Source organism: Choloepus didactylus, chromosome 21 (assembly GCF_015220235.1).
Source record: "Choloepus didactylus isolate mChoDid1 chromosome 21, mChoDid1.pri, whole genome shotgun sequence".
In the NCBI taxonomy this organism is placed as follows: domain Eukaryota; kingdom Metazoa; phylum Chordata; class Mammalia; order Pilosa; family Megalonychidae; genus Choloepus; species Choloepus didactylus.
In genome coordinates, this window is record NC_051327.1 from 41,698,388 (window position 1) to 41,722,937 (window position 24,550).

Here is a 24,550-nt window from a genome sequence, read left to right on the forward strand (position 1 = left end):
TTTTAAAAAAATACATTTTTTAAATATATATACCTGCTATGGTCCCTTAGAGATAAAACATTCCAACTCCATTGGCTTATTTTTTGTAACTTACTTTTCATTTGGGTGGGGTGGTCTCTGATTGTTCATGGGAGTGATCTCCAACAGAAGAAAATAATCTCCACTCCCAGGATAGGGCCTTCCGTTTTCAGCTCAGTATGAATAATTCAGAATTTCAAGGCATACCCACTATTCCCAATATATGAAGTGAAAGGTGGCCATAGATAGTGAGGCACTCTTCCCACACTGCCTTGCAAATTATCAAATGTAACATCTCCTCAATAAGAAGTGAAACTGGGAAGCATTTTTGCTCTGATCATATAGATGAGGAGGCAGTACCAAGATCAGGATTCTTAACCCTATAGTTTTGATGTGAAAACTCCCCAGTGTGAATTATGAACATTGATGTAAGCTCCAACCTTAGTATTCTCTCCCTTTTCCCTTTGCATCCCCATTTGCTCCTTAGCAGGTTTCCAAATCTTAAGAAGCTAACACAGCATTTCCAGCCCTAGTGAACATTTGCCTTCTGAAAAGTCCGATTCATGTGAACTCAAATGTTGAATAAGCACTGGTATAGGTTCCCTATATAAAAGTGGGATATGAGACTTAATTGTAAAAAAAATTATCCTACAACATTTATCTTTGACCAGATACTTTTCAACATCTATCCCTTAATAGCTCTTTCCTTGTAAATAAAAAAGATCAAACCAGATTTCCTTTAAGATGAAAAGTTTATTTTGCCTTTTGCCTAGAAGCAAAACTAGTGAAAATTAAAGTATAAAAATAAATACAATTTACATTAATGGACATTCCAAAGTAAAAATAAGAATAAAAATAATGTATATAAATTAAAATCCATCAAAAGCACAAAACATCTGGCACTTTTATGAGAAAAGGCTGTGAACATTAAAAATGCTGTGTAAAACACACAAGCTTTTACCTTGAAATTAAAAACACTCAAGTTTTCATCCTTAATCTAAAACTAGTTTTAACTATCTCCAAAACATACTATCGTTTCAGCTAATTTGCATTAACATACACAAAACTTTCATCATCTATTCTTCTTACTGGAGAGACCCATAATGATATGAGCAAGCTGTATCCTGAGTTTTCAGAATGATAAAGCACAGTTTATCATATTAAGAAGATAATAATTTTATATACTTTGCCTATAAATGAAGAATTGGTAATTCAGACTCTTTTGACTGTCTCATTTCTGGTCCACCCATTTGATAAATGATAGATACATCTCCATAAAGAAAATCAAGTTTATACCCAGAACAGATTATTATTTTCTGTCTACAGCTGGGTGCAAAAGTTACATTTTAAATGGATCCAAAATTTGGAAAACAGTCTTTTTACCCATATTCTTAAAAGTGAAATTAACATTATATATAGTCTGCATTTTCAAAATACCATTATCCCTTTAAAATTCAAGTTAGAAAGATTAAATGCATACAGCCCCAATTTTATGTGAGAAGCACAAAGCCCTTTTTGGAAATGGTGTGATAAATTAACCGTGTCATTCTCTTTCATAAAATCATGTTCCGTTGGTAATATTTGTTGGTTGATACTTTTAATGAACACTCTAGTGAAGAAAAAAGTTAAACATCACCGCCTCTAAGAAATGCGATTTTTAACTCACCAGTATTACTATCCACTTGAAAATCTAAATTTATTATATTATATAGCCCTTTATTCTCTCCTAAATCAAGCATGCTAGAAAAAGCAGATTATGAATAAACAAATAAATGGACTAAATAGAAAGTACAACTGCATGCAACGTGTCATTCCTATTTTACAAAAAAATGGATGTAACGATGCATTCCTAAATGCTACATTCAAGAAGATTGTGCTATCTTCTCAAAATCTGTTACCCTCCTCAGAAGGAAGGCTTTTATAATCCAGTGGAAATGCTTCTAATAGTACTGGGGTGACATATGGGAAATCAAACATTTCTCTAAGACAACTAGTCATTAACAGGAAAGTGTACTTCTAACCAAAACAGTGACCCACAGCTCCTTCTGTGGTTAATTTTAGGTAGGCCATAATCAGCAGGCAAGTGTTTTTATCCTATGTAATTATACTGTGGGTTAAAGAATATGCAGATTGAGAGATTAATCAGAGTTTTTAAATTTATAAAACCAGGGGAAAACAGTCTTCTGCAATAATTTCCCTTGAATAGAAGAATATATAATCTGTTTATCAAAGTCAGCAATCAGAATGCAGAAGAATGAAATTGATGTGTCAGAACCTATTTGTAATCTGTCACACCTTTTCGGTCCTTTGTAAAAATAAACCAAATGTCCTTTAAATTTGCAAAAAGGGTCTCTGCAGACATCTGCACAAGTAAAACAAACTATGTTTGCACAGGTTAAGCACAGGAATGAGGCAATTATTAAACATTATTTTGCCTTCACCCAGACCAAATACTAAGAGGAAAATGGAGGCTGGGACAGGAATTAGCCCGACTGATTAAATTATCCAGATTATTGCACAGCCCTGACATCACTTGGCCTGTATAATCTGAGTCCAGGGTTAAATAAAAAGTCTTGGGCAGGGAAGACAATATGGATAATAAACCCCACCCTCCTTGTTTATCCTAGTGAATGCTGTCTTCTTAAATTGTCGCAACATTTGGCCGCTTTCTTTGGGTTTTTCCTGCATATGCTCCTGAAATTAAAGCAAACCAATATTATTTTGAAATTATGTCTCAATTAGTTTTTTATAATGAGTGCTTAGTAGGTACCAGGCACTGAGCTAAGCAATACACATTACCACATTTAATCCTTACATACAATAATCGTGAGGTAGAAACTGTTACTACCATTATAAGGATAACAAAAACAAAAACTTATTCGAGGCACAGAATAAGTCACTTGCCTAATATACCAAAGTTAGAAGGAGAGATGCTGAGGATACAGTTCCACCTGATTTGTTCTTTTACTTAACCATTTGGCACTACCTCCTCCTCTGCTTTCATTCAGGGTTTCAGAATTTCACTATAAACTTCCAAGTCAAGCACAAAACATCAAATGAGCAAATATGTTTTAAACATAGAACAGAGATTGCAATGTAACTTGTGAAAACTATAAACTAAACAATTTTAAATGCTTTGCAGCAAACATCTTAGAATTCTACTTTAGTTTAAGGATATTATATCATATTCTATCATCATAACAAAAAATGAGTTTTCTATAAATTTCTTAATATAGGGTTTGTTCTCCACATGGATCAAATCGAAGCAAAATTTCAAATCTTTTCAAAACAATCCAGGTCATTAAAAGTCTAAGCAGGCAAAACAGTCTTTTTAAGAGCCACTTATAGAGCAGTGTGTTAAGAGTCATGACACATTGATTAATCATATGTCAAATTCTCAGTTTATGTAAAAGGATAAAATTCTTTAATTTCTTTCAATTGTCTAAATATGCATTCATGTATAAATAAATCTTTAGAAAAAACAGAAAAGATTTCTGTAGTTGTTTAGATACATATTAACTGTACATGTTAATTCAAGGGTTAAGTTCTTTTGTATTAATTATTTTACAGTGCAATCAACCCTCAGTAATTTTAAATACTGAACTTTATATTTATAGTACATCCTTATACTGTTGAGTACCAGTGAATATAAACAGTAGTTGGTACTGGCATGCAGGTTCTTATGTGACAAAAGGTGGAAATGAAATGCATGAGAAAAGAACATGGAGAGTGGTCACTAGGGCAAATTGATAATATTAGGAAAAAACAATACTAAACGTGTCAGTGATTTGCCAACTAGCTACGATTTATCACAATATGTAACACTAAGATGGGAAAAATTGAAAATGTCTGAAAATTCCACCTAACTTCACAAGCAACAGATCTGGTGTGTGGTATGAGTTCTTCCAAATGGTTATTTTTGAAAACAGCTGGTTGTGACTGCCTCTGGAGTAAGCAGGATCTTCAATCATGCAATCTCCTTTAAAACAACTCCAATGACTGTCACAGTGACTTCCAAAAGATGACCTTTTAAATTATCCTATATATCTATACACACACACACACACACACACACATTATCACTTATACTCACTACATACATGCAGAAGGCCAGCAATCATTTTAAAGTTATGATCAATATCTTATTACCTCTTTGAATATAATTGAACAAATGGTGCTAAAATGAAAAAAACCTTATGTTGTTTGTCCCCTCCTAACTTGGAGGATATCACTTAGAAATAAAAGCTCTAAAATATGCCTACTTATATATTAATAGGAAGATTAAAAATGGTTAAAGATTTAATCTTTGATGCCAATTAATTTATGTTCTTTTAAATGCATAGAAAGTGGTAGTTAAGGCAGAGCATTTCCAAACTATTAGTGAGCATATTAAAGTGTCTTAACAAAGATACCTAAAAATATTAAAACATTAGATTAAGAGTTTTAGATTAGCTCAACATTGAATGTCTTCTTGACACTATAAAACAAAATTTTTAGACGTTTTTTACTTTAGCCCTTAAATAATTCTCCAATAATGAGAGAGATTTAGCTCAAGTTTCTTACTGAGCAAAAGATTAAGAATAAAACAAATACAAAACTTACCCCCTCCCACTTGGCATATTCACATGTGATCTCACGTCAGGAGAAATTTTTCATCCCCTTATGTGCAGATAAAAACATTCCTGGGTGATACACCTCCCCAAAGCTGAACAGACACACTTAGACTTAGACCAGCTTAGGCATCAGAGGACCATTATATTTTTCTCATTTATAAAAAGATTTCCTGGATTAGGCATGGATAATATTACAAATTTTTTGGATTAAAAAATACATAGTGTTTTTCATGGGATCCCTACAGAAATTAAGATTGGAAACACAATTTTATCTAAGATCCCCTAACTGCCACAAAATACCAACATGAATGATCACTAACAGGAATGACTGTGAATATGCCAAATTTCTGTGGCAAGGAAAGACAAACAATACATCCCACTTGGGTGGCCTGAGTTATAGGGCAGCATAGGCACCCATCCTTTCAACTGAATGGGCTTCGGGGACTGGTTTTCTACACACCTGAAACAGGCGCTCTGCTAGGCACTCTGCTCTGTGAAGGCTTCTGTCTATTTTGCATAACCCCCTTCACTGATGTCTTAGGGGTTCTAATTGAATATAAAAAAATTAGTAAGTCACTTGCATTAGGGTCTAAATGTTCAACATTCAAAGAAAGCAACTACACTGGGTCAACTGCTCAATGCATAAATAAGCTTGAAAAGAATTTAAGTCTCATGCATGTGCACAGTAAGGAAGCAGTACTTTTGCTTCTCCAAGAAACTAAGCCATCGGCTCATACTTTGTTGGAGAATCACTTTGGTGACACTGAACTTACTATATGGATGTTGTTTAAATATTTAATGAGTAAAATAGTATGAAGTGAATGGTAAAAGCATGCCAACATAAGATGATAATTAAAATATAATACACAACAGTATACCCAGAGGGCTATCTTTGAAGACAAAATAAATGTATAAAAATTTTAAAAGATCTTCCTAATGCTATAAAAATTTCACATTTGAAAAACAGTGATCCTTTATGTAAAGAGTACTAAAATATTTTTTTTCCCTTGTAAAGCTAATCTTGATTAAATACTTTTAACCCGTGTGTGTGGCAGCTTACCCTTGTCTACTAAGCAGCCTGTGAATAGGTGCATTCTGTCCTTGGTTTGGCTGAAGGACTCTGTTGACAAAGCAAATAAAAAAATTAATTCAAAAGGATAATTCCATTTTCTCTCTTTTTCTTTCAATGGATGAAAGATGGTAACAATGAGGTGGCAGTCAACTATTTAATGACATAGCCTATATATTACCACAAAGCAAAGCACATTCATTAAAGCATATTAATATGGTACTTAGGTTTTCACCCAGTACCTTTTTTTAACACGTACCTTAGGTTTTTTTTCAGGAAATACGTATCTTCAACATAAGTATTAACTCTGATATTTTAGATCATTTATTTATATATTTTACAAAAGCCAACTTTTCCTTTCAAATTTCTGAGGCAAGAAAATATCACCCTCATTTTACAAGAGTGGAAAACAGGTCAATAAGTATCAAAGAGCCTCTGGACTGTGGAATGAACTCAGGACTTAATGGGCTCAAATTTCCACCTGAATAAAATGTCCCACAGAAAGCTCCAAGAACATCTGGTCTCACATGTGACCAGTCACATGAACAGGATCCTGAGCCTACAATCCTCCAACTCAGCAGGGAGTGTTCTACTGATGTAAAGTAGAATGAAGCCCAAAAAGCCAGTTTGAGATTTATAAAATTTCCTGTTATTAAAAAAAAAAAGTAGCCTTTCACTGAGATTGAGTCATTTTTCTCACCTTGTTTCAGAAGGATTTTGTTTAACGAGAATTTTCTTATTTGGCATGCCCATTTCAGCAGCTCTAAAACAATATAAAAATAAGGACATAAGCAATGTATTTAGAGAAGGGGAAAGAAACATAGTTACAAATGGGATAAAGGATGATAGGAACAAAACATCATTTAAAAGTTGATGTATTACCTAAATAAATAACCACACTAAGTGTACTAAAGACAGCTTTCAAGAAAGAAGAATTTTAAAAATACAGTTATGAGGGTTTTCTTCCCATTAAGTTTCTCCTCCCATGAAGTCTTGAGACTACAATACCAGAAATAGAATAATATTTATAAGATATAAAATTAAACACTGAATATGAGGATTAACTGTTTTTAAAACTATTCAATCAGCTGTCAATTACACAAGTTGAACATTGACAAGTTTAGTAGTTAATACATTTATCTAAAGATGAAATCAGATTTTACCACATGGTTTTAATGAATCTCTTGATATAAAAAATAAAAGAGATTTCTGTCAGCTCAGCTGCAGAGAATTTAGCTGTCCTGTATTTCTAACTGGAATGTACAAATAGATGACTAAAATGAATTGGTTTGATAATAACTAATATGATATGACACAAAAGAACTTACTTCATGTATTTCTTCCTATCAAGAGACTTCTGTGTTGCAGCTGAAAGAGCCACTCGTGGGCTTTTCATTTTATCCTTTAAAATATAAAAGTGACAAGGCTCTAGTGTCTCCAGTAATACCACTATATTATAGTATAGGATGATCCCTAATTGCTTAGAAAAGCTTCTCTTTACTACCATTTTTAACTTTAACTTGGTATTCCTTTATAACTGAAGCAGTCCCATTTTCACACAGTAATTAAAATTATTGTTCCCAATGAAATAATATAGATTTTGCTTGTTTTTCTCTGGCCAATACAAAAGACCATTGATTCAAATCAGTCCTGGTCATGAAACAGTATGAAATTCTTTCACCAATTTCTTTTAAAACTCTCTACAGATTTAAATAGTGTGTGCAATCCTGGCAGTTATCTATGCTTAAGAATTGTTGGAAGTCAATAAAGAATAGCATTTAGTATAAATTACCCTAAACCCAGAATAGCCTTATTCATTAGAAAATCATATAGCATACCATTTGCCTCAGCATTTTTTCTTTGCGAACTTCTCTATCATGATGTAGAATAGACATTCTTTCAGCTGCATCCATTACAAAGAAAATGTCATGAATACCATACAGGGCAGCTCGCAACTAGATTCAAAGGAAGAAAATATTGTCACCATCAAAAAAAAACACAAGGTTAGAGTTCAGCAGTAATACATACACTTCTTTTATTTAGAGAAAAAGTTCTAACTGAAACCTATTTTCATTGAGTAAATGAAGGGAGAGAAATATAACATTTCCATTTCTTAAAAGCCTTCAGGACACATGGATTTACCTGAGCTAACACTCTTTCCTGAAGAGAAGCATCTTGTGCTGAAACAAATCCTCGCTTTAATGGTGCTTCTGAGTGAAAATTTCTTATAAACTCCATAGTATCCTAAAAAAAAGAAAATGCTCCTTCAAAACTATTTTTCTAGAGAGATTTGCAGTCACTGGTGTTTCCTTTTGTTTTTCTGAGTCAATCCAAAATTACTAAGAAGACAAATAAAACTATTACTTATTAAAAGTCAAATAACACTAGCTTTAAAGTGAGTCAAAAAACAGAATAAAGCAAACTACTTCATTCTCATCTTTTTAAATTACCTGAATGAGATTAATAATCAAACTTCTAAAAATGCCTATTTTACAGTGCCTAAAAAAAAGTTTGATCTGCCTAAATTCTGAATTAATCTGCCAGCTAAACTGTCAAAAGAAGACTAACAAGATTGAAATAGAAATGCAATACAAAAATTTTACAGTAATTTCCTTACTTTTACAGTTTGTCGAAGTTGTTTCAGCTTCTCTGTCTGCATAAGTCGACGAATTAGAAATCCTTTTGCCACTGCAGTTATTTTGCTAAATTTTGCTTGTACTTCTGGACTGAAAACCTAAGAAAAAAAGGATAGACAAAATGTTTAAGAATCTCAGAATTAACTCAAGTATTTTTTCTTAATCTATTACAATGTACTAACTAAATTCTTCCATATTGATATGCTCTGTATGGTTTCATCTCTAATAAAAGCTATTTGATATATGACAAAAATATTCAGGCTCATTTGTACAACCTACTATATAGCTCTTAAAAAAAAATTCAAGGTTGCCCACCTGAGCCCAATTAGTTTTGGCCCTTCCAAAAGGCCTTGTTACAGAAATTTTGGTCAAGCCACTAGTTGATGATCCCCAGAGGTAGAATGGTGTTTCATTGGCAGATCCAAAGCTATACTGTAGCACAGAATTTGTGAAACCTAGAAAAACAAACATATATTAACATTTGATGTCATATAATCAGAATATGCAGAACATCCAAACAAACACGACACTCATTAAAAGTAACTGCCCCTGCAACTGATCTACATGCAGACTTCAAATATTTATGTATTTTAAGCTTATACTCCAGGTGGACCTTTTCACACAAACGGCATCTCAGGATAATTGAAGATGAGAAGATAAGCTCTTACAAGGACTGGGGAATTAGATGTAATTCAAGATCACTTGGGAAACGGGAAACTGTATTTACTTGGAGCATGTCACCTGCTACGTGAATGAACAAAGGCTGAACTCTGAGCCGAATTTCCTGATATTTTCCTCACTAAGGTGGTCTTTTCTCATAAACACCTGCTCACTGGCCTTTCATCTGCTGCCATCATTTCACTTTTCACTGGTTACTAAGCAGATGGCAAACAGAAATGGATTGGACATGAAATTACCTTAAGAAAGGAGCTACAATTTTGAAGTATACAGGAGAATTTTTTGAGATGGAAAAGGAGTTTTAAATATATACCAGAATTATTTGAAGTATGGAGTGAGTCCACTTGAGACAGCATTGTTTCTAGCAAATCAGAGTCACTTATTTTTCTCCATTCTGACTCCACCACATTGTTAACATCCAACTCAGAGGCTTCTGCTGTAATCGCCTTCTTCTCTTTTAACATTTTCTCCTGTTCTTCTATTTCCTGTAGATTAACAATTTATAATATGCTAGATCTTTTGTTCAACTGTTTCCCAAAATATTATCATTTTAGGCTTAGCCAAAATTGTGTGGAATTATTAACAAATTATTTTTATCTTAAGTTCTCCTCCCTCAAATAAAACCATGACAATGATTTAATTATATTTAAAATGTGATACATTAACTATAATAATCTTCAAACAAGTGTCCTGCCTCATACGTTTTATAAATACTAAAGTCTTGAGCTAAGGAGTCAATAAAGTGCCCTTTTTGATATTTTATGCAATTACTTTTAGATAAGGATCTAAATAGTAAACCTCACATTTTGGCAATAAAAATACCATCTGTGCATCAACTACATAGGGGGTAAAATACAAATATCCTATACATGACCAAAGTCAACAGATATCACCTGCTAACTTTTACTTATCATCCCTGCACCTTACATTTTAATTTCTCACCTTTTGCAATCTTCCCTGTTCCCTTTCCTGCTCAGCTATGAGTAGTGATAACTGCTGGGCATGCTGTTCTTCTAGTCTCTTCCGCAGTTCTTCAAAAGCTAACAGCTTGCTTTTTAGTATCTCCTCGCCTTCTGAAAAGAAGCATATCCCCTCAAATTCAGCAAATTCACTACAAATCTAATATTCAATATTTTCTACCATCAATTTAAATTTTGCTTCTGAATAGAGAATATTCCCTGATTGACATAAGCTGATCAAGATGGAGGGAGGTTCCTACTTTGAACCCCATTCTCATTTTGCCACTCCTCTTATTTCAGGCTATCACAAAAAGGCCCACACATCTCACCACCTTTCCCACTCATTCACAGATCCCATCATGGTCTGAACTGATGTAGCCAAAACCATATGTTCAGTGAAGATTCTCCTTTCTCCAATTAACTTCAAGATGAGGTCCTTGTCTGTACCTCATCTCTATTTATTCTTCCAACTCTTGTCCTTCTCCAGGATCTCCCATGTTGGACCTTGGAGTTTTGCTGTGTTTTTGATGTTTAGAGCATACCAAATCTTTGATGATGTAGTTTCTCAGCTTAAGGCTCCAAATATGTTGGATATGAAAATTCCAAATGTTTTAATTATCTAAAATAATTTATTAAATAATTATGCCTCTGCAGGTTTACTAGAAAGAAAGTGGAGAGACATACTGAAATGTTGAAGTATTACACAGATTAGCATGTGTATATTCATGGATCCACTATAATTCAAATAAATTCAAAGAATCCTTCTTTCCAAATGTAAAATGACTTTCACTGAAGACAAGTATACTAAGTGCTACTGTCCTGCTATGGTCTTCCCATATTTTTTTCCTAAATGCATTTTATTCAGCTACAGTTTGCATTTGTTCATATGCAATTTTTAAGAGGCAAGGGGAGCTGGTAAAGCAGTAGAATTATAATCTTCAGCAGGAAAAGAAAAAGCCTCTCAGCTCAACCACTGAATTGGCAGCAGGAGTCCATTCGGTTTTAACTTAAGACCTTTATAAAGAAGCACCTGTCCCAGAGCCCCCATCCAGTGAGAGGCTCACTTTGACAGCAACCCAACCGGCTCCGTGATTGGCTGCAGGGACATCACCTCGCAACCCCTAGCCCTGCTCTTATGAAAGCACTGCCAGAATTGCCACTCCACTGTTTTTGTGTATTTGCAATACTCACTGTGGCAACGTCTAGCCATGCTATATTGTCTACTTGGAGGATCAAAGTTGGCTACCCAGGTACCAACTGTTGTTTTTATTAGAGCTCTTATAAAGTTGCATAGGTTTTAAGCAGTCTACCCAACCCTGTATTTCCTACAAGCCCTGTTATTTTCAGTATGCAGTTTCACAGAATGTGAGGTTTTTTCAAGAAAGATATATATCACATAACTATGTCTAAGAACATAATTTACTTGTTTTTATGTCTTCCATAGCAGTAATAAATTACTGACCATGGCAAGAAAGGAAGGCATAATGAAGAAGACATGCTTAAGGAAATTGCTGTTAATATACCACCGGATGGAAAAGAAATGTTGAAAAAATAATTTTTATCAATAAATAAACCATTCTTGAAACACCATTCACAGAGCCTTATTTGTGATATTTTGTCTAAAAACTTGATGTTAAAGTGTTTACCGAAAGGCCAACTAAACATGAAGATTCTGTGACAAATGAAACAGCAGACTGACAAAAACATTAGAAACTACAGTACAAAAGGCAAACTCCATAGCAACACAATGGATTAAAACTATGAGCAATGTTTCCTGTAAAAACTTTTTCCTGAAATCATTAATAATATCCTCCTTAATACCAAGTGGGCTGTGAACGCTTAATAATTTAAATAAGAAAATCTTTAAAGAAAGACTACCAGATGGCAATAAACTGTAGCTAATTATATGCTCTCTAACAAGACAAATGCAATTAAGTACCTTGATGAATAGATGGGGAAAAATTTTTTTTGCAAAAACAAAACCATCTGCTTTGCAGGCATTGAATGCTTCCAAGTTGCCTTACCTTTGGAACTATTTTCTACAATTTTATTCTTGTTAATGAAGACAGATCCCTTAGGGCATCTTTTTTCCGGCAAGTGCTGCCTTTCCTGTTCAGTTATTCCAGTTGTTATGACATAAGAGCAGCTTTCTTTTTGCAAACTATCACTATCTAAGTCAAGTCTCCGTTTAACTTTCTCGAAACTATTTTCCAAAAACTGCTCACTCCCACAGCACACTGTAGGTGTGTCCATCTGCTGTCTGATATTCTGGTTTTGCATCAGTAAAGGAGATGGGTTTTTTACATCATAAGACTTATTCAGCTCCATTTGTAAATTGCAGGAGTTGTTCTCTAACACACTGGCTGACTTGAGTGCACTCACAGTTCCAAAGTTTTGGTCTGCTATACACTGACTGCTGACATATGGTTCATGCAATCTTGGTACTGCAGTAAAAGCACTGTCCATTTTGTGTGATCCTCTCCCATCAGAAGTTAAATGACCTTCCACAGTAGCAACTCCATGAATAACTTTATTTTCTAACTGATTTCCTGAAGACTGACATATCCTGTTTGATTTACCTAGGACCATTTCCTCTATGGCTTCAGATGTATTTCTGCTGTCATAAACCTTGCTTGAACAAACGCCTGCTAAATCAATTGGTAACTTTGGCACAGTTTCAAGTATATTTGTTTTTTCATCAGTATCTTGAACGGGTAAGTCCACTGCCTGTTCTTTTCCTTTAGGGCTTAATTCACAGGCATTTATTGGGTTATTTATAAGTATATGACAAGCTGATGATGGCCTAGAACGTCTTCGATGCATTTTAGGACTCACGCTTGGCTCCGGACTAGGTAATTTGGCATATGAACCAGTAAGACTTTTGATAACATTATTGTCAGAAACAAAAGTGGGAATGGCTTTAAAGTCAGAATCAGAATCTAAAACGGTGGGATGGCCAGTTGGTATGGGTAAGTCCACTTTAGATAAGCTAGCTAAAACTGATGGATTCACAATGCTTGCTTGAATGGAAGCACCTTGGGGAATAATCGAGTTATTAAGGCATGGTTTGTCAGGAATAACTGAGCCACAGTGTTTGCCTATCAACTGGGCCTTCTCCTTCACATAGTCAGTCACCTTAACAGCATCATTTTCTTTGTCTGAATGACTTTCATTAACACTCCTTTTTGCACAATTTCTCAGACTGCGTCTAGACTGTTCTCTTTCTATATATTCCTTTGACTTTTTCATCAGGTTCTGAAGACTCATGGTGTAGGGATCCGGGGTGACTCCTTCCAAAAGTGATGGAGCCTGCTCTTCATTTGTTGTGAAGAAACCATCAGAAGTAAGAGTCTCTTGTGGGGTGACCAAAGAGGTCTTTAGAGAAGCGTCATTTTCTGCATGGCTAATATTTGAACTATCACATTGTTTCAGAGAACTAAATTCTTCTGCGTCTCTAGCTAAGTTCACCCCATTAGATTTAAATTGGTCCTCATTTTCCAAAGGCAAAATTCCTATGTTTTCAAGCTTTGTTGAAGTCGAGTATTCAGTAGGGCTTGGCAAAATTTTTGAAAATGTAGCAGGAACATTCAAGGTTCTGACTTCTGAATTAGAGTAAACTGCTTCAGTCTCCCACTGGTCAAAATCACTGGCATTAGGTGCCTTTCTAACCTGAAAAAAGAAATTTAAAAATTAGTATCTCCTTACTACACTAAAAAAAGCCTTTCATTTCAATGTTGTCTAAAAATGAAACTGAAACTGAAAATTCAGAGTTCTGATTTTTAAAGACACAAACAAACAAACAAACATGACATGTTTCTATGGTATACTATATATCACAAGGGACTGAAATTTAAAAAACATCTATTGGTCATGTTGGTCTATTTATTAAACAAGATTAAAGAGAAAAAGGAAATCATCTAATCCGATACAAATATATACATATGTGTGTGTATATATATATACACATATATTTTCATATATTTATGTGCCACTGAATCTTGGACTAGAAGCATTCCTTAACTTTCTTCTGGTTTCTGTCATTAACATCACCAACGGTCCCTCCTGTAAGAGCTATTGTCTAGGGATACCAATGTGTGGGATAAATAGCAAATAATTAAATCTCTTATATATATATGATTCCCTCTCTAACAAAGATTAACTTTCCAGGACACTGATTAAGCAAAAAATAATTTAGTAATAGGACTCCTGCCTTCTCTAGATGTTCATTCTAAATTTTAACTAAAATCCTTCTGTAAAATAAAGCAAATTTATGGTAAATGATTGCTTGCCCATGTAGCTTAAGTTACTTAAAAATAAGAAAATTGACAACTTAATACCAAATTCATTAAAACAAAATTCAATTAGATTAACTGATGGTCAGTTAAAACAGCAATCTGTTAATGCCTTTTAGGTCAAGCAAAATAGGTAAGAATCTGATAAATTAAGATGAGAAAAACTGTATACACAAAAAGATTCAACAGAAAAATAAAATTACATTTTGTATCTAATCTGACTTTACAAAAAAAATATGTGAACAGGATGGTTTCTAAAGATTATACATGCATTTATTGAACTGGAAGATAGAAATTGTTATCATGATGTATGAACATAGGTCCCAGAATCCTGAATAGTAAAAGATTTTTTTAGGTTGTTTTTGTATGTACTTGTTTTTTTCTAGACCATATGGCACTCCTGTTTTACTTTTCAAATCCCAAGACATGTAATGGTTTCTAGGTACTATGCAATAAACAATACAACAAGATTTAATAGCTTAGTCACAACCTCAGGACCAAAATAAACCAAAAAGGATGGATATATATATTTCATGAACTCCATGAACATGTTCATCAGTTTAAGCAATATAAATTATTTCCTTAAGTAAAATATTTCACATCTGTGATATTCAGCAGCTATGTTTTTTGTACAACACTAAAAGGAGCCTTTGGTTATACTAGTTAAATTTTTTTAAAAGCCTATCATAGAATCATAAGTTTTAAAGGTGAAATGGATCTTAGAAACTTATTCATATTAAATAAAATTTCTCTACCTGCATAATTAATTAATTACTCTACAGTTCAACATTGTACATTCTCTTTTAAACAGAGAAAGTTCTCAGACTCAATAATAATTTTATTAGAATATTTGACAGCTCCCCTCAAAGGACCAACAATGAATGATATGCCATTTTTGTTTCAATAATAAGAAATATTTACTAAGTCCAAAACCCACCTCTTACTGTTAAATCAGCACTACATGTTATTTTTATACTTAATAGGGACAGTAATTTCAATCTGCAAATTAAAATCACAACATACTACATACAGAGAAATAAAGGAAACAGTAGGAAATATCCTAAGGTTGACTTACATGTGTCATGTAGTATGAATTACACAGACCAACCACAAACCCCTAAGGTCATGAAAAAAACAAAACAAAGCAAAAAATGTAACCAGAAAAATAGTACTTAATATATGATGGCAGAAATTATTTGTTCAATTTAATTCATTAGTTTTTCTTTTTAGTATGAAATGATCCAGACTTTAAAACAAACATATTGTTTATATAAATTTAAATTACACTAAATGAAAATCAGTGCAAAGGTGCAGGTGAGTATGAATGATTTTACTTTGGATTTAGGATACATCTAGGCAATTCTATTTATATACTCTAAATTGCATTTGTTTATCTAAGAGCAGAATTTTCAGCGAAAAAAAAAAAATGGGGGCAGTTATCTACTTTAGCAGAGAATGAGAATAAGGTCACTTAGTCAATAGTCTGATTAATTCAGGAGTAAACTACAATGGTCAGTTCTATCATTTCATGACTTAAGAATTCAATGTTTTTAGAGTCATAAGATGCAGACAATAAGCAATTACATTCAGTGCATGGCTCCATTGTCTAAATATCCTCTAATTCAAGTACTGGGCTTCACTAATACACAAGTGAATATTTTTTGGAGTAACTGAAATGGAATATCACAAATTAAGAAGCTTCTCAAATATAAAAGTAAACCGCAAATAAATTCCTGTAAACCAGTAAGTGCAAACATATTTCTGAAAATTATCATCAGTGCTTACGGGTAATATCCTTATGATTCTTAATTATAATCTAAAAGAGCTTATATTACATACCTGAACATTTTCAAGAATCTCCTGGACACGAGTCAGTAAAGCTTTCTTCCTATTAACCTGCCTTCTTGCTTCTACATCAAGTGCTTTCTGCTTTTCTTGTTGCATTTCCTTTCTTCTCTCAATATTAAGCTGGAAAACATCATAAATATGTAACTATTTCTCAATTATAGAAATATAAAAACAAAAAGTTCTCAATTGGAATGATAAAAATATGTGCAACAGGTAAAACTAATCTATAGTGAAAGAAATAAGAACAGTGTTTGAGGATGGGGGTATGACTGGGAAGAGGTGTGAGATCTTTCTGTGGTGATGAAAATATTCTGTGTGGGTGTATGTTTCCAGGTGTATGCCATATACCAAAACTCATGGAGCTGTAACACTTAAGATCCGTGCATTTCACTGTATGAATATTATTCTCGATTGAAAAAAAAATTTTTTTTTAAAAGGAAGGAAAAAAACCTGTTCACTCATCAAATGCTCTAAGATGACAGAGATAAAATTAGCCCTTGAGGCCACTACTGAGCTTTTCATTTGGCAATGTTTTTCACTGGGTCAGTCAAATTCTCTAATTCTTAATCTTCTCTTTAATCTTCTCTTTGCTGCCTCAAGAAAACGTCCAAAGGCTTAATGAAAAATGAAAAGATAATGTTCTATTTGCCTATAAAATCAGAACATATTTTGTTTCATCAGAACATAAAACCTCCAATAAAAATATAATGTACCTAAAATAATTGAAGACTTTGAAACATTATATTGTTTAATAGTGGATTTAAATCCTAATTATTAAGTTTGGGACATTTAGTCACTGTGTAAGGAGCAAGAAGATTAATTTAAACTTACACACTGGAAAAACACGCAAAAAACTTATTCTAATGTTGTAACATTCATCTATCAAATGCAACATAAAAACTTGGATTAAGAGACATAAATATCAGATTTTGCTTGTAAATAAGCAACTAATGGAATCACAGACCTTAAACAACAAGGCTCAGACATTTTAGGCTGTATTAAATTAATAAAGCAATATGTCATCAAATATCTTATTAAAAATGCTGTTTTTAAAAATTTTTTATTTCTAATTTGCACGGTACCAAAGAATCATTCCACAGTTTATTTGCTAATCAAAACGGAATGTAGACCTTTTAAGAGCCTAATGGCAATCACCACTATACACAAGTGTTCAAACTAATAGAGGGACAACTGGGCTTTATATAACTTCTGATATAATTTACAATGAAGTACATAGCATTGTCAAAGAATCCTCACCAAAAATGTTTAACCTAAATCTAATCAAAATTTGAGATTTAAATTCCAGTTTATAGGAAGTATAGAAAAAAAGAGGAACAAGTTACACATCACCATGAGGAAACAATAAGAAAAATCCCAAAATTAGGGCATTCTACCAGACAATTAGTGTGGTCGCTTCAAAAATACAGAATAATTTAAAAAAAGGTAAAAAACTGTTCTAGAATAAAAGAGATTAATGAAACTTAGTAAGCAAATGGCAAATGAGGAAAATGGACCACACATGCACACAGTAGTTAAGTGGCAGAGGGATGATGTGAACCCTGGCCACAAGGCTCCTGAGTCTGGGCTTGTACCCATTACTGTGCTCTGCCTTGGGGAGCATGCTTTCTGCAGTGATTTACAGTAGACCCTGGAGATCTTTCTACACCAGCACATTTTGAGATCTACCTTGGTCACTTTCATGACATGTATGAGAAATAAACCACAAAATGAACCACAGTTAGTTAAACCAACCCACTACTTACAGACATTTAGGTTGTTCATCAATCTTTTGCTATTTTAAACAATGCTGTTATAACCTGTACATATTTCTTTGGGCACACATATGAGTTTAAATGTAAGATAATTCCCGAAATGGAATTGCTGAGACAAAGGTTATGTACATTTCTACAATCTGACAGACACTACCAAACTGCTCACCAAAAAATAGAATCAACTTATTCTCACAGCAAAAGTGTATTGAAAGTACTTTTTCCATACAACCTAAGGAATAGTAGATACTATCAGATCTTTGCCAAGCCAGTTGGTAAATGCTAACTCATTTTATTTATATTTGCATTTCTTTAACTATGAATAAGGTTAGGAATCTTTTCAAATGTTTACAAGCCTTTCTTCTGTTTTTCTGTGAACTGACTATATTCCTTGTCCACTTTTATATTAGGGTTTTTATTGATTAATAAGAGCTTTTTTATGTATTAAGGAAATTAGCTTTTTCATATATGTTACTGATATTTTTCCAGTTTGTTATAAACACAATTTGAAAGGTTATTTTACTCATATTTAAAATAACAGTTCACTAAAGTTTGTAACTTGCTTTGATTAAGAAGATAATTATAACAAGCCTGAATGCAAAAGATTTTACCAGGTCTTTTGAGTATCTCTGATATACATATTGTGGACTAGCTACTATGCTAACTAGTTTCCTTGCTTTATCTCAGGTAACCCTTCCCCTGTCTGGGAATCCGCACATTCATAAACAGACTTACAGTTGAAGAAACTGAGGCTAAGAGATGACTAGTGCCTGACCAAGGTGAATCACTTAGTGACGGGCAGAGGCAGGTGGACTCAGGTTTGAACACGAGTCAATCTGCCTTGAGCGCTTTTTATACTGTCACTTTTCAGCCTTTGTGCTATAAGAGAGTTGGTACACATCTAAGGGCAAACCTAGTCAGGAAAAGGAAAAGAAAGAGATGTTTAACCTGGCATTTTTCAAATAATGTGTTCCAAATCAATTTTCAGAAGGGCAAATTCCTTACTTATCCCACCTCATTTGACTTCGTTTTAGTCCTGAATACCAAAAATATTCAAAAATATGTTTCTTGGGCTAGCTACAAAATAATTTACTGATAAAAGTTGGAGTCATTTAGTGGATCACTATGGGGGAAAAAAATGATTGAAAAATAAAGAACTTTTACCAGTGGAGAAAGTACAGCCACTCCATGGAAGCGAATAAGTGAGACGCTTTCAGACTGGGCAGGTAGAAAGCTCTCGCTGGAAACTGATGCATCTTGGATCCTGGCAAGACTTTCCTCACAGAACTTCTCATACTCCTCCATCTTCCCACAATCACACTGCAAGCGTAAAAAAAAATGATGTTTTTAATGTGCTGAGAAAAATAGGTCTTAAATACTTGGCAATTCCTGTAGAACATGAAATATTCCTAGAATTCTCAATTATTAGAAGTGGCCTTCCCATAATTGTTTCACTGATCAGAAGCTAATTCTTGGGTTCCTCAAGACTCTACCCAGGTAAGCCTTGCTTCCTATTTTAAATATTTCTGAACATTTGAATATAAATTAATCTGTAGATACTATTAGTTTAGAAAGTACTGGGAGCTCACTAGTGAAATCCTGTTAAAGAAAACAAAGTTATATGCTACTTTACTAACTTCAGACTGTAAAATAGAATATTAGATTTTCTTTAACAGGACTTACCTACATAGCACAGGGAAAATGATATCATACAAAGGCAGAAATACTTTTTTAATCCAAAAAAGCTTAACAGGCTCTTTAAACAAGAGGACATTTACTTTTAAAATGTCTTTCTATATGAAATTCAAAGGCTTTTATTTGCATTATCTTAAGAATATAGTCTTGACTCCACAGGCACAAACCAACACAGAGATACAAATCATTCAACTCTGTTATTAATTATGTTTTATTATTGAAAATTGGAACCATCACCAAACTAATTAAAACAATCAGCTCAATAAATGCACAATTTCTGGGAAATGGTGATGGTAGTAATGGAAATACAAGGTAACCAGGAAGGATTAGCCACCATACTCATTTGTCTAAAGCGTTAAGTATTTATTGACTTGCCTGCTTGCATAGCATTATGTGTGGCACTGTTCCCTTTAAATAAGCAAGGGAAAATAAAAAGAGAGACATCATCAGAATCATAACCCGTATGGGTATAAACTCTTAAAACAGAAAACCTAAAACAATCATTTCCTTTAAATGTACATTTTACAACAATTAACTACTTTAAAAAAGAGGGGACAGGGAAATTGAATTCATGATGTGGGACATGTAAAGATGACATAAGATAGAATTTGATACTGGTCTAAGCTTCAAACTACTTAAAAATTCAATATACTACAGTGCTGGAAAAATTATAGCTCAATTTGAAACAGAGAAAAAGAATATTCAAATTATTTTTTGAATAATTTGAATATGAAAAAAATGTTGCTACTTTTGATGAACTGGTAGTCTTTATCAATAACAAAACTTCTTCCTACCACCCCATCTATCATAATTATTCCTACAATCAACTTAGGTAAAAGGAGTTTAAGTTTAAAGAAATGGTTCCCTAGAATAGGAATATTATTTTGCAATCTTGAATTCATAAAAAAAAGTGAAAAACAAAACACCTGACTTCATGATAACCATACAAGACCTGTTTTTTCATCTAGATTTAAACCCAGATTAAAATATCTTAACCTCCAAAATATGCAGTAATTAAGAAGTAAAAGAAATTCAAATGAACCCATTTCTGTTAAAATAGTTCAAAATATTTTTAGCACAATCATACAGCATGCATCCAACATCACAAAGAATATAAATAGATTACTCATATGATTGTAATATATTCCCTATGGATAGGCAAGCAAAGCATGAAATTCTATTTTAAACATATGGAAAATTTAAAGAAATAGGACAACAATTTTGTTTTCCTTTCATCACACAGATTTACCTCACTGCTTCAGGAAGTTAAATTCATGTCCCTTAAACAGGACGTGTATGTCCTATATATTGTAGATGTACAGTAATGTACTATAATTACAGCATATTTTATGGCATATGGTTAGTGTATTAAACATTTTTAAAAAATGCTAATTTTGGAAATTAGGGAAATTACCAAATGATCCTAGAGTGTGACTTGATCCTTCTTATCCTTCAATCTCAATTTAGATGTTGACTCCCAGCCTTCCCCATCTACATTAACCCTGCCACAATCACTATCACATTACCCTGCTATTTCCCAATTTTCATAGCACTTACCACTATCTGAAATTATCGTGTTTATTTCCTTCTTTTTTGTCTGTCTTCCTCCACCAAGATGTAAGTTCCATAAGCACAGGTAACTTCTCAGTCTTGTTCACCACTGAATCCCCATTACGTAGAACAGTGTCTGCCAACAGTAGGCACTTGATAAAAGTCCTGAATAAATTAATTAGAGGAAGTAGCTCAAAAAAAGGCGAGAAGGTGGACTATATAGTCAAGCAGAAGCTAGTAAGGAAGAAAGGAAGGTAAAGAACGGTGGTTTTATGGGTGACCCTAGTCTCAAGAGAAACTGGTACCTGTAAAGTGCAAAACCAACCTTTTAAAAAGTGTGCAGTCCACATCCCATATGAGTAAGCGAGAGGGCACTTCATTTCTCACACCACAATTACCACTGTCAGCAAGACTTTAAGGGAGACTCTGACTATAGGGCCACCCCAACCACAAATCTACAGCCCCATACTTTACCATTGGGCAAGACTGGTCCACTTCAATTAATAATTTATCAGCTGCAGCAGGTTCAGGCATGCCTTCTCTTCTCCATTATACCAAACAAGTACTACTGACCCTTTTCCAAATGAGCCTCTTGATAAACCCCAGACTCAGGGCTCTGCTCTCTGCTCCTCACCAGTCCTCTGCCAGAAATGTCACTTAAGGGAATGGTAAAAGTAACACAGAACAGAGCCTGCCTTGTTTTTCAGATCCCCACAGTCATTTATCCATCAGTCTCCCACAAAATGTAAACTTCTTGTAAGGCAGGAAGAGGGGTTGGTTTCTTACTCAGACACATAACATGCTGAGTGATCTTGGCAAGCCACTTACCATCTCTTTGCCTCAGTTTCCCCATCTGTAAAATAGGGATACAGTATCTATCTCAAAGGCATCTGTGAAGAGTCAATGAGACAAGGCAATGTAGGGCAATTGGCAGAGGGCAGGACATGCTGAAAGCATCAGTAATGGAGGCTGCTTTTACTATGAAGATGATGATGATGATGAAGATTTTTAACACTAGAGGAGTGCCTGGTTCCTGGTAAGATTCAAATGTAACTTTTTAAAGGGGGATATGGAAAGAGGGAAAACAGCTTTCTCCTCTGTTTCCAGACACCCCACCCTCCACCCCTACAAATCAATCTTTAGGCGCTTGCCATTTGCCCAGTTGAGGAAGACGGGACTGGGGCTACAACCAGACAAGAAAAGCAAAGGGTGGGAACCACCTAGCAAGATCAGGACAATCAAGATAATATGCTTTATTATCCTCATGTTTATGCCCCAAACAAGAGTAAAAGCCGAGTAAACAGCGCCCCCCGTGCCTTTGGTTGTGGTAACCGGAGTTGAGAAATGGCCAGTGCACACCCGGGGGACCCCTACCTCTCCATCACCATGGGAGGAGATAAACGGTCCCAACAGTTGGGCAATGTTTACCGTCAAAGGACCCCGTGCCCTCACCCCAGCACCCCAAGTCCACCTCTCCAAACTCCTCGGATAAGGATCCATCCCGAGGGCCCACCAAACGCTGCCAGCATCCGAGCATCACCTCCCCGCCCGCTGCCGCCGGCCCCCTGGGCTGCCGCCTCACCACTCCCCGTTGCTTTTCCAGAAATTCGAGGGTCCCCGAGCCCAGCATCTGCACTCGGGCTCTGTGCCTAGCCGCCCTCAGCAACTCTGGGTGCCAGTTCCGCCTCCCTCGGTGGCTGGTCAGCCCGGACACCCTCAGGGTAGAGCCCCCTCCTGACGCACACACCTGGTCCCCCACGACCGGGTCAGCTTTTTTGCCCTCACCCCGGGCCTCGTCGGGAAGCAAATGGCTCAAACAGTGGCGACAGAGGGCAATTCGGTCCGCCGCCGTCTTCTCCTCCTCCCCGCCATATTACGGATCTCAGGCGGCAACGCGGGCTCCTGGCAACCGCCGCAGTTGCCGCGGCCGCCGCCGCCACCGCCCACCAAACTCCACCTCCCAGGACCGGTACTTCCGGTGATTGCATTTCGGGCCGTTGATAGTGTTGGGCCCCTAGTAAAACTACAATCCCCGAGGTGCATTGCGCGGCTAGCTGTGCTCTGGTCCAATGATGGAGGACGTAGTCCTTATGGCGAGCAGGATGCACGCCGGGAGACGTAGTCTTCACTGTAAGCAAGGGCCTCAAAATTTTTTATTACTATAGGAACGCTCCTAAAGGTCTGAAGCCCCCTGAATTGTTCTTTGAAGTTTTCATTTTTTGCTTATCTGTATAGACACTGTATGTGTGGTCGTTGGAAAACACCGCATTCATCAAAATTATTTCTCTGTGGATAAAAAGTTGCTGAATCAACAGACGCCAGCTCAAAGCCTTAAGACATCCTTACCTTTTTGCAAATCAGTGGAAAAAGGCGTCCAAAGAAGAAAGCTAACGAGTTCGAGATGGCAAAAAAGCCCTGGATATTTTACCAAAGTTCTCTTTCCGAACAACATGCCATGAGTTTTTCAATATGATTTAGCGGCCCCTTTCCATTCCCTAATTCAGTTTTACCTTCTGCCTGTTACTGACCCTCCTTCCAGTGACTATTTTGTATACGTAAAATGGAAATTTTTAAAAGGACTTATCACCGGGTAATTGTAATGCAAAATGCCTGGAACATAAACCTCCACCCTTATCCCTTAGTAGGAGAAGTTAAGAGTAGGAGGTGTAGTAGCAGTGGAAAGTTCACAGTACTAAAATTGGGGTGGCTTGATGTCAGTCCTGACTCTGTCATTAACTGCTGAATGCACCTCACCTCTTGTGGCCTCAGTTTCCTCATCTATAAAATGAGGGGTCTTTAAAATCCCTTCTGATCGTGTCTCCTTTGCTATGCTCTTTTCATTCCCTCAGAATCTGAAAAATCCTTCTCAAGTCGACTGAAATTCGTCTCCGAAGATAGTATCCACCTACTGAGGCTGTTGTGAGAATAAACGAGAAAGCGCATATAAAGCCTTTGCTGGGACACGGTGGGTGCTCTATAATTGTTAGCTGTACTTCCTAACACTAGGAAGTGTTTGCCCCCACTAGAATGTAACTCCATGAGAGCAGGGACTCTGTCGGTCCTCTTCCCTGCTGTGTCTGGTGTTTGGCACATGATGAACTGAATTTAATAAATGGCCTAAGCGTCCTGCCGCTTCAAGGCACCCCGGCCTCAGTTTCCTTGCGAGCCTAATGACGGAGTCACTAAGATCCCTTCCAGCCCTACAACCGTTCGACGGCTCTTCTATCTCGCGCCTTCTCTCCTACCCAGCTTGAAAGCCTCTCTGTCGGTCCGCGTGCCAGAAAGAGCCCAAAACCACTTTGGAACGCTAGCCTGGGCTCGCCTCCGTTGCCATGGCATCGGCTCCGCCCCCGAGTCCTGGAGATCTCGGGCTCTGATTGGCTGGACAGCCGGCGCCCTCTCCCGATGGGCCCGCCGCCGCC

General features: G+C 35.6%; 1 protein-coding gene across 4 annotated transcripts; it reads right to left on the bottom strand.

Annotated features, from left to right (window-relative positions):
• Positions 1–784: 784 nt before the first annotated feature.
• Positions 785–23,079, bottom strand: CCP110 (centriolar coiled-coil protein 110). 4 transcript variants are annotated; one of them, XM_037815083.1, is made up of 16 exons: positions 22,914–23,079; positions 21,135–21,293; positions 19,047–19,202; positions 16,105–16,233; positions 11,998–13,642; positions 9,957–10,087; positions 9,328–9,499; positions 8,652–8,791; positions 8,318–8,434; positions 7,843–7,944; positions 7,539–7,655; positions 7,029–7,102; positions 6,401–6,463; positions 5,692–5,751; positions 5,092–5,177; positions 785–2,712 (listed from the first exon to the last, which is right to left on the bottom strand). In XM_037815083.1, the coding sequence occupies exons 3-16, from the start codon at positions 19,185–19,187 to the stop codon at positions 2,660–2,662; spliced, it is 3,030 nt and encodes a 1,009-aa protein (XP_037671011.1). In that variant the 5' UTR covers positions 19,188–19,202; positions 21,135–21,293; positions 22,914–23,079; the 3' UTR covers positions 785–2,659. The 4 variants fall into 4 exon arrangements, with proteins under 4 accessions (XP_037671011.1, XP_037671010.1, XP_037671012.1 ...); XM_037815082.1 differs by having other exon boundaries at positions 22,876–23,079; XM_037815084.1 differs by lacking the exon at positions 5,092–5,177 and having other exon boundaries at positions 22,876–23,079.
• Positions 23,080–24,550: the final 1,471 nt, after the last annotated feature.

Coding starts and splice junctions, on each gene's coding strand:
- CCP110 (XM_037815083.1), bottom strand. CDS start 19,187: ATGGAGGAGTATGAGAAGTTCTGTGAGGAAAGTCTTGCCAGGATCCAA. Junction 16,234..19,046: donor TGGCTGTACTTTCTCCACTG/GTAAAAGTTCTT, acceptor GATGTTTTCCAG/CTTAATATTGAGAGAAGAAA. Junction 10,088..11,997: donor TGTAGAAAATAGTTCCAAAG/GTAAGGCAACTT, acceptor GCTTCTTTTCAG/AAGGCGAGGAGATACTAAAA.